Source organism: Oxyura jamaicensis, chromosome 12, assembly GCF_011077185.1.
Source record: "Oxyura jamaicensis isolate SHBP4307 breed ruddy duck chromosome 12, BPBGC_Ojam_1.0, whole genome shotgun sequence".
NCBI classification, from domain to species: Eukaryota; Metazoa; Chordata; class Aves; order Anseriformes; family Anatidae; genus Oxyura; species Oxyura jamaicensis.
In genome coordinates this window covers 3,195,890-3,214,859 of record NC_048904.1, presented here as the reverse complement: position 1 = coordinate 3,214,859, position 18,970 = coordinate 3,195,890, and the positions used below count along the sequence as shown (strand labels likewise).

The window sequence follows — 18,970 nt, the reverse complement described above, 5'->3', positions numbered from 1 at the left end:
TTTTGTTTTCCTTAGTGTTCTGTCAGTCATCTGATTGACTTGTTGAGTTGGTTTCCAGCACTGAAGACAGATGGGTTACGGACACTTGATTTTATGGGTAATCGGTAGGGAGGATGAGAGGCCTTAACAAAATGTGTTCAGTCCTCACTCCCCTCTACCTTGTGCCATGATGGTAGAGCAAAATGATACTACAGGCAGCCTGGGCTGAACGGAGCCACTTCAGGTGCTCGTGTACCTGCCCCAGCACAAACTATGGCTGTAATTGCCTACCTGCTGAGGGACCTGGTTTTTGTGATGGGCATTGATAGTGACAGCAGCATGGGTTGACAGGAACACGTGGGAAAGGTGCTGCACTTCTTCTGAGCTCCTTTTGTGCCATAATTTGGGAAGCTACTTAAAAACAAAAACAAACAAAAAAAACATGTCTATTTAGTAACAACGGAAAGGAAGCAGTGGTGGGCTGGTGATCAGCCCGATATCAGAAATGGAGATTCATGTCCTAACATGGGGCACGGCAGAGCCGAGCCTTGCATCTCAGCCCATGTCACACACGTTAGGTGTTAGCAGTGTCAGTGTATCGCTTGTGCACAAACCTTTCATTGAAAGCAAAGATCTGGCATGCAATCTTTTAGTTTCTATAATTTTAATTTCCTAAAATGCTTTTGGGCCAGCTGTACTTATTTTTTCAAATATTTAGATTTTTGGAAATTGATTTAAAAAAATATAACCAAAAACATGAAATTACATATATTTTTTTCCTGTGAAGTCTTAATCCTCTCTGCACCTCCTACTCAGGTGGAATATTTCTTACTGTATTTAAGTGGTATTGCAGACAAACATGCTTTCCTCCTAGTGGCTCTTTTGACATACTGAAGTGGCTTGAGTTCATACGATGCAGTGTAGTGCTGACAATTTGTTTATATGAGAAGGCCCTCTGTGGTTTGCAAGAAAAGATAATAATTTCAGATCTGTTGTATAGGCTCTTAAATCACTGGAAATACTGCACTAATTTGTTTGCTGTTAAGTGGCTATTCACAGCCATTTTTGTCTTTTTTTTTTTTTTTTTTTAAGTATCTCAAATTTATTTAAGAACTAAGCCCAGTTAGGTGAGAGAGATTCCCAGCAGCTCATATTCTCCCAGCATCTGAGGTTTTTTGATTTTGTTTTTTCCCCAAGACCAGTTATGAGAATACTGGTGTCTACACTTCAGGCTGACATGTAGAAACTGGGAGGCTGGATGAGCATTAGGAAGACATAACCCTGCAACCCTGCCTCTCTGTGGAAGTGCACAAACACCCTGTGGGACAGGCAGAAAGCTATCCAGCTGACAGCAGTGACCTTGCCGTGGATTGATTAGGTGACTTTGGAAACCAAGGTGCACAGCATGTGAAGAATAGCAGTAGCTAATGAAACCAAAAACCAAATTGACACAAAACCAAAAATCAGTCCAACAAATGAAAAGTGAATGGGCACCAAGTTGACATGCTGGCCTTACAAAACTCAGCATGTCACCAGTTAGCTGACTTCAGCAGGAAAAGAAACGTCTTTGGTGCTTCTCTTCATCTGTTTGGCAGAGAAAGAGCTGACACATTTTTGAAGACGAAAAGCTTTTAAATGGGCTTTTCCTGTTTTCATACTCTGCAGGGGGAAGTAATATCTCTGATGTGCTTATCTGGGAATTATGCTCTACAGCCAAAACAAGAATCTTATTTAAACAACACTCGCTTTATTGTGTGATGTGAAAACAGCTTCATGTGCAGAGAAGCCAGATATTGGTCGTGGTTATGGTCACATGTGGCTTTTGTTTGTTCGAGAAATACATCTTAGCTTTATCCAGATCTGTGGAAGTGTCGGATTTTGTGTGGAATGGAAAGGAAGTTTCTCTTTCAAAGCTCCGCTTATTTTTGTTGTTAGTATTTGCTCGTCATGCCATCCCTTGCTTTCATTATTAAGCAAAATCTGAATTTGAAATGATTTTATCTGAGCCTATGTGTGGCTTTTTTTTTTCTTTTTTTTTTTCTAAATTGTGTCCTACATTTCACGATCTGGCATTTAAATGATTTTTTTTTTTTTTAATAACTTTTCCAGTACTCTACTGCTGAAATCAGATCTCTTAAAAGACGTAAATGCAAACTTACAAACTTGACTGTGCCTTCAGGGTTTTTCTCTCCCTATTTTCTTGTGTACCCGGTTGTAAAGCTGTTATTCCTTAGGAAATAAGTATAGTCCGTGGCTCCACCTGCAGTGAGGCAGGCAGTTTCAGTACCTATCTCTTCAGCAGTTCCACACCAGTGGCTCCTGTCTATCTGGCACGAAGCAGCAGGACTGATACGTAGCCCAAGCTAGGAAAACCTGGTAACGAGCAATGAACATGAATCATTTTCTCACCCAGTTATCCAGGAGGTTTCTATCCGGTAAATGGGAAGCCAATTACCATCCCTCTGCCCGCTGCTGCATTTCATCAGTTCTGTCCGTCCCTTGTCCTGCACCATGCACTTCACATTTGGGGGGGGGAGAGGGGAGGAGGAAATCTCACTGATTTGTGTCTCTCGAGTCACTCGGCATTAACAAAAGGTGCTGAAATAAAACATCTTTCATCTGAACACTGTAGCAAAGTCTGTATCGGATATCTTTTGGAAGAAATGGTTTCACTTGAGCTTTGACTCCTTCCAAAAGAGAGCAAGAAGAGGCAGACTTCTTCATAAATATGAGGCACTGAATTGTTTTACTGTTTCTTGTAGACATTAATGAATGCGTAACAGATACGCACACCTGCCAGCGGAGGGAACACTGCGTCAACACGATGGGATCATTTAAATGTCTCCAGGAATTGAGCTGTCAGCCAGGTTATGAACTTAAGGATGGAGAATGTGTTGGTAAGACAAGTGTTTTTTGGCTGATGCAATTGCTGTTATCAGGAAGGGAAGAAAAGGGATTACAAAACATTTTATTCTTGCTGGTCTGTGATATGAGGATTGAACTAAAAGAAGCTGAACATTGTGAAAATATTTGGCTTCATAAGCCCCTTCAGTACATTCATTTATTTGAAATAATTTCCAAAAATAACTATAAATAATTTAGAAAATATATGAAACCTTGTGAATTAGGATTTGCCCTGTTTTTAAGGAGGTAGGTAAGATGTCGCCGATGAAGGAATTCCTGTTATTCTGGCCTGGGTAGCTCTGCCTTCCTCGGAGGGGGGTGATCCTGTGTGCTGCTGGAGACTGAAACACAGCCTGCATGGATCAGGGGGCTGACTCCGTCCGGTCCTTCCTGTGTTTAGGATGTCTGTCTGCATTTATTTACATTAGGAATGGTCATGGGGTTAAGAAGCTATTCTTCACCTCCCCCTTCTTGGTCTGTGTAGGGCTCTGATAGAGAAGCGAGCCCCAGCAGTGACAGCTTAGCAGAAGCTGCTCTGCAGCGTGTGCTCATGCAAGAGACATGTGCCCTGCCTTTCAGGGCAAAAGCCAGAGGTATTTGCTGCTAAATCTTATACTAAAAAGAGCTTCCTGACAGCTGGAGTAAGAGATGCCCAAGGAAGAGCTCTTGACATGTAGCATAAGGTTATAAAATAGAAATAATCTGAAATCTTGCTTTCTATGCAGCTGTCATGAGTAAACCTTGGATTACTTCAAGAGGCTGTCTGTGAAAGTCGTCTTCTGTTTGATTCTATGGCATTTCTAACGTTTATTAGCAATCTAAATGGCTTTCTAATCTTAGAGTTAAGTTAGATTATAAAATGTACATTTTTTTGTTAAGTAGCCTTAGAATTAATGACATACAAGACTAAATGTTCCTGTTACCGTCGGACGTGTTCATAGCCGATGTCGGATCTTAGGTGGGGCTTCTTCAGTTGGGAAAGTGAAGCAGTGCCTCGTTAGCAGCTGATCTGTGCAGCTACTCAGCACAGGTCAGTTGGGTGTAGATTTATAAGTCTGAAACTAAATTTATAACTTTCAAGCTTTATGAGTTTGAAAGCTTTTCCTTGAAAAAGGAAGTGTTTTCAGTGTACCTAGAAAGTAGCCATTATGTTGGTGATCATAATTAGAGAAGTTCACATATATAACAAAAATGAGAAAGTTGTCTTGAGCTATGGCTGCAGTGCAAGGAAAAAAAGTGAAATTTATTATTAATACTGCTACCTTGCATTCTTTTTTGTTTTTACAAAATACTTTTCAGAGTTGGATAGTGTTTGTTCTGTGTACTTAAGTACATATAGGTATACATGTATGCCTATGCACAAGGTGAAATCCCAGCCCCGCTCAAGTGAGGTTCCCTTTTATTATCGACTTCAGAGTCGGCCAGTTTATACCTAGAATTCTTGAGGTACGAGAGACTGTTTTGCTTTTGAAATAGTCTAGTATGCATTTTGTGCACCCTTATTCCTCATTTCAATTTGGGACTTTAGGATTTTAAAGCTGCAGATGTTTCAGGGTCCGTGGTTGCAGGAGATGCTGAAAGCACAGCGGTAGGGCTCAGACCTGTGACGGGACAACCTGCCACGTTCTGAAGCCTGTGCTGAAGTGGGTGTTCAAGAGCAAAGACACGCAAACCTCAGATTTCCCAAAGGCATTTTGGGGTTCTCATTTAAATGACACTTTGTTTCTGAGAAAAGAAGCTCTAAACTAGTCAGGACGACTCTTGGCAATGACAGTTTAACTAGTCACAAGTTGGTGTTTTGATCTCATTAACAGATATTGATGAATGCGAGAGAGGAACTCACAGTTGTAAAGTGAACTTCGTTTGTCAGAATACAGAAGGATCGTTTTACTGTGAGTCAAAGCAACGTTGCATGGATGGATTCTTACAGGACCCTGAGGGAAACTGTGTTGGTAAGTGTGACCAGCAATATGTTTGTAATATGTGCAGCACTGCTGGCCAACACCTGTTTTTTTAGCCTGTCCAAGGGTAAAATTGCATTGACCACATGTAATTTTCCTTAAATCCTGCTGTGACTTAATTTAAACATTGCTGCTCTTTTAAAGATGCGTGTAATGAATTTGAAACTGGTACCATAGCAGACCTTCATCAACACTTATCTTTGGAAAATGGTAAATTAAAATGAAGAAAAAGAAGTGAGAGCTGAAAAAAAGACCAGAAGGGTTAAATAGCTTCTCTCACTATTCTAATTCATTTCTTTTCACTAGATATTAATGAATGCACATCTCTCCCTGAGCCGTGTAAACCAGGATTCAACTGCATCAATACCGTTGGATCTTACACCTGCCAAAGGAACATGCTGACATGCAGCAGAGGCTACCACTCCAATGAGGAGGGAACACGATGCGTCGGTAAGCTTAGGCTTCAGTCTCTGCTAGGGTGCCTTCCTGAGGAAACAGTACATTTCAGTTCTAAAATAACTGTTTTGAGTTACCTTCAGCTTCATAAATTTAGTTGAGGAATGGGAATTTGCTGTCCAAGCAGTTCAGTGATTTGTTTGCACTCCAGGATGCTTCACTGCTGCAAGGAGTTCCTCTGGGTACACTGGGTGACATTGCTTTTGACTGCATATGGGATTTACTGACTTCCCTTCTGGAGTGAATGTGATTTAGTTACTTTTTAATCTCATGCTGTCAGTCAAAATCATGATCCTTTGCTGTTTTGTTCAGTTTCTCACTGCAAGCAATATGATCTGAATCTGTGGGATGCAGCAAATCGGAAACACCGGATTTGTGGACTCACAGGGGTAGCAATAAATGGATGTTCTTTGTAGCACTATAAATGGTGTTTCCCTTTCACTTCCAGTTGTGCACATTTACGATAAATTCTAATTTTCTTTGTGAAAAGAATCTTGAAATAGTCACAAAGTCTGGCATGTGTCTCAATACTGGTTTGTATTTGTTCCAATGCATATATGGAGTTACTGACTCAGAATAGCAGATTTCATGTCTTATTAACATTTGTTCCATGAACGAACACACTAGGCACAAGGGAACTGAAGGCTTGATCCTTGGTAAGGCTGGCTATGTATTTTTGAATTCCCTATGTCCTGTGTTAGATGGGGTAGGAAATCATAAAGTGAGAGCTGGAAAAATAAAGAAATAGCAAATCAGCACTTCTGCTAGTGATGATATCCTAAAGGTTTCTACTTAAGTTCCCACTGAATAAAAAGAAGGGTAGAAAATAAACAAATACACTTTTGTGATGGTGGAAGAAGCCATGTTTGAGGCTGTCTACTAATTTGATCACAACTATTGACCTGCAGACAAAACTGGTGGTGTAGACAGAAGACTCCAGTCAAAAAAGCTTCCATTTTCTGCTTTTTGCTCTTTGCTGCCCATCGTGATTTTTCTCCCAGGGCTCTCCAGGCTATCCTTTGCAAGTGAGAAAGTGGGGAAGATTTGGAAGCAGCAGTAGATGGGGACAGTTTGCATGTAGCTGAAGAAATTGAAAAACCTTCCTAATACCGTTCCAGGGTGTTTTTGTTTGTTTTTATTTTGTTTTTTATATCCCCACAAGTCAGCAGCCATCACTGAGCAACTCAGAAGTCCTGTCTGGTGCCAACAGCCCTTGCTTTTAAGCCCTGCTAATGACTGGAGCAAATTATCTTCCTAAAATTTGAACTGGTTATTTATAGAATGAACCAGCTTTCTTTATCAGTTGGTCTCACGATGAGAGTGAGTGTGTGTATGTATGTGACAGAGCAGGACATTGCCATTACTCATACGGCATTGATATGTTTAAGGCATGATGAGGTAACTCAATGCAATGTAATTACTGTCTTTAGTTTACATGATGGACAATGCTTTTAAGGAGCCAGTATAATGGCACTGGTTGAGTTTAGGAAAGCTAATGCTTAATGTTGATTGGTGATCTCCGCTGTGTGTGCTCTGTGTGAAGTCTGCGTCTTTTGGCATTTGTTGGTGTGACTTTCTTCGAGTAGGTGGAGAGCATGGAGAAGAAAAAGAAAAAGATGCAGTCCTTCCTTCCCTTCCCTATGCTAAAAACTGTTTTCTTCAAGGCATTACAATGGTTAGATTCTTGAGTTAGATTTACTCACAGGAGTAAACACATCATCTGGACATGCTTCTTCAGCACAGCTAAACTTGTACGGTCATCTCTGTTTAAAGGATTCATCTCTCTTCAAAATGTTCATTCTTTCTGTTTCAGTGAATGAGTTACTAAAAATTACCTCTTACATTGAACTGAAAAATACTGTAACTTTCATGGAATTTAGTGTAATCCTGATGAGATAACATCTGAGAATTAATTAAAGGCTGAAAGCAATGGAATACATAATTTTGGACAAGCTGGTTGCACGTATGAATTGATTGCAAATAAAACAATTTACAGATGTGTATCTGCATTTTAAATTTTCATTGGTTCAATGCTACCTTTGCTCTTAGAAGAAAATGAGAGGACAGTGTGTCAGCAGAAATCTGTGAGCCTGTCAGGAATCCCTCGCTGGGCGAGTGGCATCCCTGTAATCATTAACCCCAGTGCCAGCAGGGACTGCATTGGCAGGAATCTCTGCTAAAGTATGGAAGAAAATATTTGTCTGCACCTCTCACCAGGGTTGATAGTCCTCGCTTCTCCAAATCCAAGTGTCTGTGATGAGTAACTTGCTTCCATTTCTCTGCCATTTACTCAGCAAGTGACCGCTTTCCTGAGCATTCTCCAAGGCTGTTGCTTGATATGGAGCCACCCAGGAACCCTTTGAAATGAAATAGTTTGAATTTATGGCTTCAAATAGGGCAGTGACTGAAAGCACTGCTGAAAGGAGAACCCCCCAGCTTTAGACGGCCTTCCTAATTAATTGGACATGAGCAGGGGCTTGGATTGTCAAAGTGGTTGAAGATGTGGATAACAGGAAGGAAGCAGGATCTGATGGCTTAGGAAATGGCAGCACTCAGTGCTCGAAGAAATACAAGTTTCTGTGGGTTAATCAGAGTTTTTGATGCTTGTCACATGGTAACAGGGATTTGTTAAGTACTGATGAGCTATTTAGTCATGTTGCAAGTCCTGTAAATCAGCCTGTATTGAAAGCTCTCATCTTCATCTGAGGATTTGTAAAATGAGGTTGGAAATGGTGCATGTGAGTGGAAGAGCAACTAATTTGTTAGTATTGGATTTCAGATGAGAGACCATGAGGAATATAAAAATGTGAGTTGATTGAGAAAAGAAAAAAGATCAACAGTGGGAAAGAGCAAAAGGTAGACAGCAGAAGCAGCATTGAAAGGGCAGCTGGAGATGAAAATAGTAATTGCTTTAGTTCAAGGGATGAGCAGAATTTCTGGCTTGTTTTGCTTTAAAAGGCTTGCAGTGACTCACACAATGGCAGAACATCAGAATAGGGTGTTTAAATGTCATGGTTTGATCAGAATCAAAATGTGTTTACACTGAAATGCAGAATATGCTGGAAAGCTCTGTTGCATTTCAAGTTGTCATTTTCACTTTAAAATAATTTATTGCTTTTCAGAAGTTTAACTCAGAGATATGTAAAGCTGACTCAGAATAGAGTGAGAAAAACTGATATTCTATCTGCTCTGTCCTATGGACGACCCTAACAGTTTCTGTTCCTGTTACTGAGTTGTTTACTTATTTTAGTTTTTTAAACAGTATTTAAACTAATTGCTCCCTCTGGTTCTGCAGATGTGGATGAATGTCAAACTGGTGTACACCGTTGCGGCGAAGGACAGATTTGTCATAATCTTCCTGGGGCTTATCGCTGTGACTGCAAGATGGGCTATCAGTATGATGCATTCAGCAGAACCTGCATTGGTATGTAAGGCACAAGATCAGATGAAACGACTGATTGATTGAGTCTTGGACCTCAAGGCAGTATTTAGCACTATTGTAGTGTGCAGTTATTAGTTCTGCAATGCAGTGTCTCAGAAGATAATGGAATCACCTCCAAAAAGCCGTCGTTCCGTCGACCAGCCACTTAGAGCTCTGCCACTTTGTGCTATGAGTATGGACCAAGTGTCCTTGGGTTTAGTTTTGCTGCAGGTTATCAATTAAAGTCAACTGCAAACTATTTTCCTATAGGTTATACTTCTCCTGCTGTGGAAATGTATCTTTCTGAAGTCTTCACAACTTTCTTCATAAGAGACCATGATACAGCGTTTTGTATTTTATCACTACTATACACCAATTATAGCGCAAAAGCAGACAGCATAAAACCTGAGGTTGCAGCATTTCATGCTCTGCAAATCAATCTCTGACACTTCTTAAAAATACCCTGCTGCATCTCCTTTGATGCTTTTGTTTATAAGGTGATTCGCTTGTTATCCTGGCAGATATAAATGAGTGCTGGAATTACCCTGGACGCCTGTGTCAGCACACGTGTGAGAACACCCCTGGGTCCTACCATTGCACTTGTTCTTCTGGTTTCCGCCTGTCTTATGATGGGAAGCATTGCGAAGGTATGGGACAAGTTTTCCATGAAGTACTTGCCCTGTGAGTTAAGAAACTCTAGAGAAGTTGAGGTGAAATACAAATACAGTAAGCCCGTGATGTATGCATGCTGAAATTTGTAGGTGCTGAATTCATTCAGCCTGTCAGATAAGAGTTGTCAAATCCTAGTGCCTTGTACTCACCCAGTCAGCAATGCACCTGAAAGGCTTCCCCATCGCTCCCATGCAAGCAGTGTGCACCCCACGTGGTGGGCAAAGCTGCTGGCTCCACACAGCTAATTCAGTGTCAATATATCATTACAAAGTTAAGACACAAAGATGCATTCTGGGCACCTTTTCCTTCTCCCTGTCTTCTTTTTACTGTCGACTTATTTATAGCAGTAATCTCTTTAGCTTCCATGTTTCCTCAATAAAACAGATAAGTGATTGGCTGTTATTGTTCAACCTCTGCTTTTGAGCAGCTGTGCCTCCCCCAGCACAGTCACCATTTAGAAGCTATGTCAGATGCTCTGTTTAGGTAATTTTAGGTACCTTTGGAAAGTACTGAAGTATAAAGAGCAGAGGGCATTGTGGTTTAAACATATGCTGAGATACTCTCCTGGAGTTCAAGAGCATCTCTTAGGAGAAGCCTTCTAATATATGTGGTTTGGATGTTTACAATGTTTACAAATTAACCAGCCCTCACTGCAATGAAAACCTCTCTTATAGTCTTTTTTTAAATTTTCTTTTATCAGAAGTTTGAAGCTGATGTAAATTGTTGTTTTTAAAATATATAGAATGTGTAGCAATCAAAATATTATAGTGGTATATATTTTGTTCTGCAGTCACTTTTGTTGTGATTTAAACAACCAAAAAAATACTTAGAAACTTTTGGATCTCATTTAAAATATTTCAGCATGAACAAATCTTTCATTACTTCATCTTTGCTTCTCCTCTTTCTTCCTTTCACTCATATGCTTTTTCCTTTTCTTCCAGATGAGAGAAAATGAGAATATAATAAAGTTGAAATAGGGGACTTTTCATTCAAATTTTAATAAAAATGAATCTTAGTAGTGACAAAACTTGAAAGAAAAAATAGATTTTGAATTGAATGGAACTTTCTGAAGTTTCCCATGATTTTTTAGGCAATGGTTACAGATTTTTAATTAACTGTAACGTATAAAGTCTGAAACAAATGTTTGTTGCATGTATGTGTTTACATTGGCATATATAGAAATGAAATTTAGGTGGAACACACATCCTCATGCTTCTTGGCATCCTGCCTAGGGAGCAGACACATCTTTGGGGGACAAATGAATCCATCCTTATCCACAATGTCTAGAAGGATCTAATAGCTGATCTCAGGGGCAAGAAATAGTGAAAGATTCTGTCCTGAACTGTTGCAGCAATTTCTGTGCCTTTGTTTTTGGATACAGATGTGAACGAATGTGATACAAGTCCCTGTAGCCAGGAGTGTGCCAATGTTTATGGTTCCTACCAGTGTTACTGCAGGCAAGGTTTCCAGCTAGGGGAAGATGGTCACTCTTGTAAAGGTAAGGCTGCTGCTTTGTCAGGCCAAGTTAAGTATGTGCACACTCTTTAACAGTAAGTGCTGTCCAAATTTCCACAGCATCTGCTGCTGCACAGGCAATGCCTGAGGGTGATTGTGAGTTACACCCCGCTGCAGAGAAAGCAAAAGAGAACTCCAGCTATTGGAACATTCAGTTCATTTTCATGCCTACTTGGGGCTGGAAGATGTCTGTGTGACCATACAACCAGTGACACTACTGATTCATGGGGCTACAGCTAATGACTGAAAAAATTAGGAGGGAAGAGATATTTATTTATACTGCACTGGCTAAAACTTACATTCAGACGAGGCTGGGTGAGGGCTTGCTCTGACTTCTGCTGGTGGTGGGTTGCAGAGTGATCGGAATGGAGACAGGAAGGGTTTTACCTTTTCCTTTTAAAGTTACCAATACTGACACATAGTTTGGAGAGTCTCTATTCAAGAAATGGTGAAGAAACCCATATTCTTCCAAGCACAAGGCAGCTCCCCCAAGCAATCCTAGAGGAAGAATTTCAGAGGTACCGTGATGAGATTTTCAAATCCAGATGTGCCGAGACTTACCGTGCTGTTCCGTGAGTCCATGAAGCACTCATGTTCAGCATTTCAGAAAGCACAATCAGCCATCCTAGACCAATATCAAACCTTCATGGCTGCATTCTTTAAGAATATTTTATAAAATTATTTTATAAATTTGCTATATAAGAACTTCCTGCTGTTCTACAGCCTCACTTTTGAGATGACCGTTTTTCTTTTTCTTTTTTTTTTTTTTTTCAAATGTTTGTAATTGTGTTTTTTTTTTGTTGTTGTTGCTTGTTTGTTTTCCAGATATCGATGAGTGCACGCAGAGTGCAGGCATTCTTTGTACTTTCCGCTGTGTGAATGTTCCTGGTAGTTATCAGTGTGCTTGTCCTGAGCAGGGATATACCATGGCAGCAAATGGAAGAACCTGTCGAGGTAATGAGGAGCTTAATGAACTGAAAGCATTATGTCATGAAGGTTTAATCCTTGGAATGATCTAAAACATTACAATTATTCAATCAAGTCTCCAGTTTAGATATTAGTCATTGTTAAAATGCCACTATTTGACAAAATTGACAGATATTGGTATCTACAATGTCTTTTTTTTTTCCCGTGTTAGAAAAAAGAAGTGAGATAGCTATAGATGTGAGCTGGTTGTTTGAGTTCCTAAGGGAGCTCCCATCATCATCCAAACAGGGGCATCTCATTGCTTGCACAGGCTGTATGTGCACCTTGGCTCATCAGATCTGTTTATTTAGAGGTGCCAGATGTTCAAATCTGTGGCTTCATTAAAAGTTGCAGTTTCCTGCCCCAGAAAACTAGGAAAGAGAATGCAGGAGCTGTAATGGGGATTGGAACATTCAGAAGTCTGCCACATAGGCTTAAATATGTTGGTATTTGTAGATGTTAGTGTAAATGACATGTATCCTCCTCCCACACAGCCCTTTTCTCCAGGATTATAGAAACGTATTCTGGGTGCCTCGTGTTTTTCATCTGGTATGCAGCTGTCTGGTTTTGAAGTAAAAATCCCCCATTTCCAGAGGATGCACTGACTGTAATGATGATTGAAGACCTGATTACCTTTATGTACTCTACATGCATTCCTGCAGTCGGTTACACTAACTACCAGGCATTTCCTGCTCTTAGTTTTTCAGGAACTCTTCACGTAGCTTTTGTTTAGGTATCTCCTATTCTCCTATGCTTAAATTCTCTTCTTAGTGGTAACTGCAGTGAATTTGCGCTGTGTAAATCATGAATGGTATAAGCATGCTTGATCCTGCCTTTGGAGCAGAGAATTAAACTGAATGACAATGAATTATTTTTTTTAATATGTTTTTGAGTACGACTTCAGAATCCAACTCCAGATGTACCCCTGTGCATTTAAATCCTTATGTAAAAGTCACCTTTAGAAAACCTGCAGCTATGAATTTCCTGTATTTTTTTTTTCCTGTTAATTTTGAATGCTGGCAGGTTAGTTGCCACCTCTGCCAGCACTGAGATTTGAGACGAGGATGTCTTCCAGAGTTAACAGTGTGAGTCACTGCATTCATCTGCCAGCACAGCTCTCCTGAGCTGGAGGTACCCAGGGTGCTCCAAGTGCTAGAGGAGAAAGAAAAATGTTTGCCACATGGATCTATGGATTGCACTTGCATTGTCTGTCATGTGAAATCCTCACTGCATGCTCACCCTTTGTGCAAATGGCTTCTATTGGGCTCACTAGCCCTGCTAAGTGAGTTATATGGTAACGCTTGCAAAAACTTTTCAAAGGTCCTTTACCATCCGGTACATGCACCCTCCTTAGAGGGTGAAGTTGGCTGACTTGCAGAACTTAGCAGATGTGCAGCAGCGCTGTGGATGGCTGGGTAAGCTGGCATTTGGTCGGGCATTGGAAGTAACCCCTTGGGTATGGGTCCACCCTATTTTTTTATTTTTATTTTTTATATTTTTTCACAAATGAACATGCAGCGTAGACTTGTGAGCTCTACAAGCGTGTAGTTACAGGTTTGGGCAGGCTTACGCACTGAGGTCTTCTGAAAACACGCTCAGAGAAACAGTCTGAGCTGATGTCAGCTGGATTAAACTCAAGAAGCTTATACTGGTTTCCACCAGGTGAAGATCTGGCCTCACTTGCTCATCATCTGACCAGTTCTGAAGAGTTACGGGTGCTATGTTCTTTGTTCCCCCTTTTTCAGATGAATGAGCTGAATCTCATATAACAATCTCAACATATGGATCTTTTTGGAGAAACTGTGTATGGTATTTTGCAGCAGAGCCAGACTGGTGAAGTTAGTGTTTTCATGACAATGGCTGCAATATGGAAGAAATTTTCTTTTCACCTAGGGGCACTTCTGAGAACCAGCAAGGGATTTAATTTACTTTGATTCTCTCTTACTTCCTATTGTATACTTTTCTTTGCAAGACTTTTAAACCAGTCAGTGCAGTGCATGAGATCAGTTCTCATCCCAGGGGAATGGAGGCAGAGGGAAGTTATAGTTTTCCTCCAAAGAGTCTCTCTCCTCTGTGACAACTGGCAGAACTGCGGAGTCCTACACAGTTCACGTGGTTTGTCTGTTAGCATTTATTTCATTTTAAAGCCTCCGTGCGTAGTCTAGACATTTGGGAGTACACAATGTGACTGCGAGGTCTTTGCCAATATTTTCTGCTCAAGCTGGATTCTTGTTATTGCATCTGGTTTTCAGCATTTTAAGGTCCATGGCTTGGGCTTGTGTATATGTATCATTTAGGTAACCACATTTATGCTCCAGGCTATTAAGTGTCTTTGAGCTTTGTTGCCTTCTGCAACTTTACTTATAATGGGGAGATACATATATATATATTAATGTGACTCTTGTTCTAACATTTTGTTCTTAAATTCCCATATTTCGTAACAGTCAGGCTGGTGGAGCCTAGCTCTCCTGGATTATGTAGCTGTACAGCAGTGGTTACTTTGGTTTGTATTTGCCCCCTGCTTTAATCTAGAGCAACCCCCATGTGTGGGTAAATCCTTCTGCTGACATAGCCCGGCTTTATCAACTCTCAAAAAGTCAGCGAGAAACCCTGGCTTGCTTTTAACACCAGTCAGTTATGTTCTGATGGCATTTGTTTATTCCTACTTATAACTTATCCTATCAATAGGCTGTGAATGACGAACGTGTAGGCAGGCATAGGATGTCCCTCCCCAGTCCATTTTATGGGATCCCTCTGGGGAGGGGTGTCCCCTCCTGCAGGCTGGGTATCCTGGGGAATGCTTGTTTGGTGTGCGGGCGTTTTACAGCCTCCTCCATGAAGGAGGATCCATTACGGTCACACAAACGCTAGGCAGTGTGTGAGGGGCTTATAGCAGTGCCCTTTCATCAAGGACTGCCTGTCCTCGGTGCTCACACACAGTGCCTGCAGAGTGCACAGGGCCCTGCAGGGCTCTGCCATGTGAGACCACTTAGCTGCTTCCCCAGCTACTGACTTACCGCACGCGCTGTGCTCGCACGCTGAACAACATACGAGTGTTGTTTAGAAACACCTTGCAAGACATTGCTTGAGGCAAGGAACTGTGGTTCAGGGACTACCACTGACCCGTGAAGCTGGAAAAATTGGCTCATCACTTTCAGGAAACTGTTTAAAAACTATCTTCCGTCGGAACTGCTGGGGAAATCTTACACAGCAGCTGCGGGGTGGTCTGAGGAGTTTAGGTTTCCTCTGCCTCAGACTACCGCTATCTGGTTATTATTCTGTTCCCTTTCAGCCTAGCTTATAATATTCCTAATGACAGATCTCTGACACATCAGGAGCAAGAGAAAATAACACAGACAGTTCGACAGTTCTGTCTAGATGTTCGTGTTTGTTTTGAACCTTCAATGTTTTGTTTTATTGCAGAAGGAAGCTGCAAGACAGGGAGATCTTGGGTTTTAAGAACTTTTATCCTTCTGATGCTTGTTCTGCACTGAAAGTTAATCTCTGTGTTGTATCAGAAGTGTCTGGAATGAGAATAGCTAGGTTTGCAGGAGTGTGGAAACGTTTGCAAAGCACATGTAAAGAAACAAACCTCCCCTGTGGCAGAAGGCCAGCCCTGGCCGTGCCATGGGTGGCTGCAGCTGGCCATGGCCTCTGCCACGGAGGGAAGGTCTGTGCCAAAGCATGGAAAGGATCACACGCTGCTCACAAAGAGTGGGCTCCCTTGTTTATTGCATGCAGCGCTGAATGGTACTGTCAACTTCTATTAACTGATAATGTCAAGGAAGGAACTTTTTTTCCGCAGAAGATATATTGCAGCCCACAAGTTGTGATTACTTACCCTATCTTTTCCCTTGGATTTCTTCTTGTTAGATATCGATGAATGTGCAATAGGAACCCATAACTGTTCAGCTGCAGAGTCTTGCTATAACATCCAGGGCAGCTTCCGCTGCCTGTCCTTCGAGTGCCCTTCCAACTACAGAAAAGTGACTGACATGTAAGTACCGGGGTGCAGCAAAGTGAGCAGCCGTGTCCCCTGGTGGACTGTTACATAGTGCTTTGCCTTGGGGGTGGCTGTACATGCTTAGAGCTGTAGCAAGTTGTTTTGGTGCCTGAAGCAACAAGACTTTCCAAATACAGAGTTTCTGTCCATTTTTCCCTCTTCTTCCAAACCCTAGGGCCTCTCTTTGCTCTCCAGCTGCTGTAACGGCAGTCACCGGAGCTTTAGTCATGCTTTCTCATGTTTGCCATCTTTGAAAAAGGGCTCTGTTTACATTTAAGTTTTAAAAAATAATCCCCGTTGCTTATATTATTGCAGTAACTGCTAGGCTGCTTAGTGCACCACTCTTGTAGTGGTTTTAGGGTTCCCTGTTTAATATTCAAATTGCAGTTCCTCAGAGATGGTTGAAATATTGAAGGAGGAGCAGGATAAGAAGCTTGACAGGTTCCAGAAACATTGTACCTAGTAGCACCCAGTTCCTAAACCACTGAGAGGTCTTGGGGCCCCAAAATCTCCTGGTCTCAACGGCTTCCAGCATTTTGGAAAGCCAGAGGAAAGTTTAAAAATAATCTTGAGTTGCAGAAGGGGGAAATAATACTGAATTGCAAGAGAGACAGAAATAGGGAGGAGCATGGAGAGAACCTCCTTTCTTCAAAAGTGCAAAGCTGTATTCACCATAGGAAATCACAGTTGCTTTATGACTTAAAACATACTTTTCCTGCCTTATAGAACTAGAAGCTTTGCTTGAGGAGCTTGCTTTCCATTCCCTTGTTCTGGTTTTCTTGGAGCAGTGTCCCAAGCTTGTGCTGTCAATGATGAATCACAGACAAGCTCTGTGCTGCTTGCAGCATGAATCTGGCTCTTTTCTTGCTGTGGAGCTTCCCAACAACACTATCCCTGTCCATGATCATTGTCTTCCACTGTTGTACTCTGACAACTGTATCATTTACCAATGCTTTCTGGGCACTGTAAAAGCAGAACAAGCAAATGGTAATTACACAGCTGAAGTTTGGTGCTCCTCTTTGTTTAGCACAGGATGAAGACTTTGTTGACTTTGCACTTCTTTGAAATACATATATTTTTACCTGCTATTACAAGGACACTTTTTTTTTTTTTTTTTCATTCTCTTAGGAGGTGTGAACGTATCAGTTGCTTTAATTATCTGGACTGCCAAAATACCCCAGTGCGTATTACCTACTATCAGCTGAACTTCCAAACCAATATCATGGTCCCAGCTCATATTTTCCGTATTGGACCATCACCTGCCTATGCTGGAGACAACATAATCCTCACTATCAACAAAGGAAATGAAGAAAACTACTTCAGCACTCGAAGGCTGAACTCATACACAGGCATTGTCTATCTTCAACGACAAGTGAAAGAGCCCAAAGACTTTCTGTTAGATGTTGAAATGAAACTGTGGCGTCAGGGAACATACACTACTTTTCTTGCCAAAATTTACATTTTCATCACAGCTCATGCATACTGAAGCATGTATTGACATTGGAATTTATTGGTGCTATGCTCTTTACCTGTTCTACCAAAGCTTAATACTGTTGAACTGGCATTTAATGTATCTAGCCTTTATATTATTTTTCTATCATTGCTTTAAACTTTTTTTTTTTTACTGGTTGTGTAAATTAAGTTAATTTTTTTTCTTTTTGTTTTTTTTTTTTTGTTTGTTTGTTTGTTTGTTATGTAATTCTTCACATCATCATTTGACAATGAGTGAAAGAAGGATTAGAAAGGCAGTACATACATTATGTTAAATGCTGGAATCTTTTCTTAGAAATTATTTTTAGGTTTAGTCACATCTGCAAGGTATTGCACTAGAGAGGAAAGTTGTTCACTTGGGAGCATTGCTGTTTGCCATTAAGTTGAAAAACCTTGACCAATTTTTCTTTACTACACAAACTTAGTTTGGCCACTGAGGTTTCTCTGTGTTGAGATGCTGCGTCAAGAGCTATGTGCATACATTGATGGTTAGCTCACCTCATATTACAGGTTTGTTTTCTCCTTCCATCTTTTATAATATGTTGCCTAAAATATATATATAAATAAAATAAAACTCCACAAGTGAACAAGCCTATGACTGAGCCGTGCTTTAGTAGGACCGTTCATGTTCCAAGTTTTTGCAAGACCATGGCCTTCAGAGTGTATCATGCTTTAGGGTAAAAGTTTGCATCGCCATTTCTAGTAGTTGTCATTATAGGTTCCTGAATTCCTTTCCACACAAACCCATTCTGTTTAGGTTACTATACGTGTAGATTATATGTATTGTAATTCTTAAAGGAATGTTTTCCAAGAGAAAACAAGGAAATAATAAAATAATCAACTGCTGTCCCTTATTTTAAATCTTGGGTGTACCACTGAGGAATTATTTGCAGTTTTAAATAAACAAAAGGGGAGTTGCTTCTGTTCTTCAGGAAAATAACTTCAGCTGTGTTACCAAATGACACAGAGGAAAATGGGAGTTAAATTGGCAGTCTGTATTATGCCATTTAGAAATAGCACGACTTAAGTTTTGAACTGGATTTCCTCTAGTTCCACAGGAAACTGGATGAAGTCCAAAGCTCTCAAGGCCAGATGTGGTAAAGCTTAGTATAATCAAAGTATTTGTTAGAATTTAGAAATGAACATCAGAACTTCTCTTTTTTCCAAAGAAGAAAAAAAGCTCCAGTGTTGAAATTTACTGAGCTTCTTTTGTTCCAGCTATAATTACACTGTAAAATGTTTTAACGGAAAAACATAGCTACAATATATTGATGTTTACTACACTGTGGTTTAATAATCTATTCTTTTCTACAGTCCATCTTGTTTTGAGCAGCATGTACATTTAAGAAAAAAAAAAAAGGAAATTCTATTCTTCTGGCTTTTTATGCCATGATCAACACTTTTATTATATTGTATATTTGTTTGAAGTGCAGCTTAAAATCTTGTGAACACTACCTATAGGCTGAGAGGAAAGATGTACTGTATTCATTATATCCCAAGGTCAACTTCTACCACTTCCAGTAAGTTACTTCTTTAATTTGGTCTCCCTTATCAATAATAAAGCAGAAATCTTTCTGTATCTAACATCACAAATACCCATTA

The 18,970-nt window shown here is 40.5% G+C and overlaps 1 protein-coding gene across 6 annotated transcripts in view; it reads left to right on the top strand.

Moving 5' to 3' along the window:
* FBLN2 (fibulin 2) overlaps window positions 1-18,714 on the top strand; it is a 113,431-nt gene extending 94,717 nt beyond the window's left edge. For all 6 annotated transcript variants that reach the window (XM_035337646.1, XM_035337644.1, XM_035337643.1 and 3 more), the window contains 9 exons: window positions 2,742-2,876; window positions 4,698-4,835; window positions 5,151-5,294; window positions 8,596-8,724; window positions 9,243-9,368; window positions 10,775-10,891; window positions 11,734-11,862; window positions 15,748-15,871; window positions 17,006-18,714. In XM_035337646.1, coding sequence (XP_035193537.1) covers window positions 2,742-2,876; window positions 4,698-4,835; window positions 5,151-5,294; window positions 8,596-8,724; window positions 9,243-9,368; window positions 10,775-10,891; window positions 11,734-11,862; window positions 15,748-15,871; window positions 17,006-17,363 — 1,400 coding nt within the window. In that variant the 3' untranslated portion in view covers window positions 17,364-18,714. The remainder of the gene's footprint in view (window positions 1-2,741; window positions 2,877-4,697; window positions 4,836-5,150; window positions 5,295-8,595; window positions 8,725-9,242; window positions 9,369-10,774; window positions 10,892-11,733; window positions 11,863-15,747; window positions 15,872-17,005) is intronic.
* Window positions 18,715-18,970: the final 256 nt, after the last annotated feature.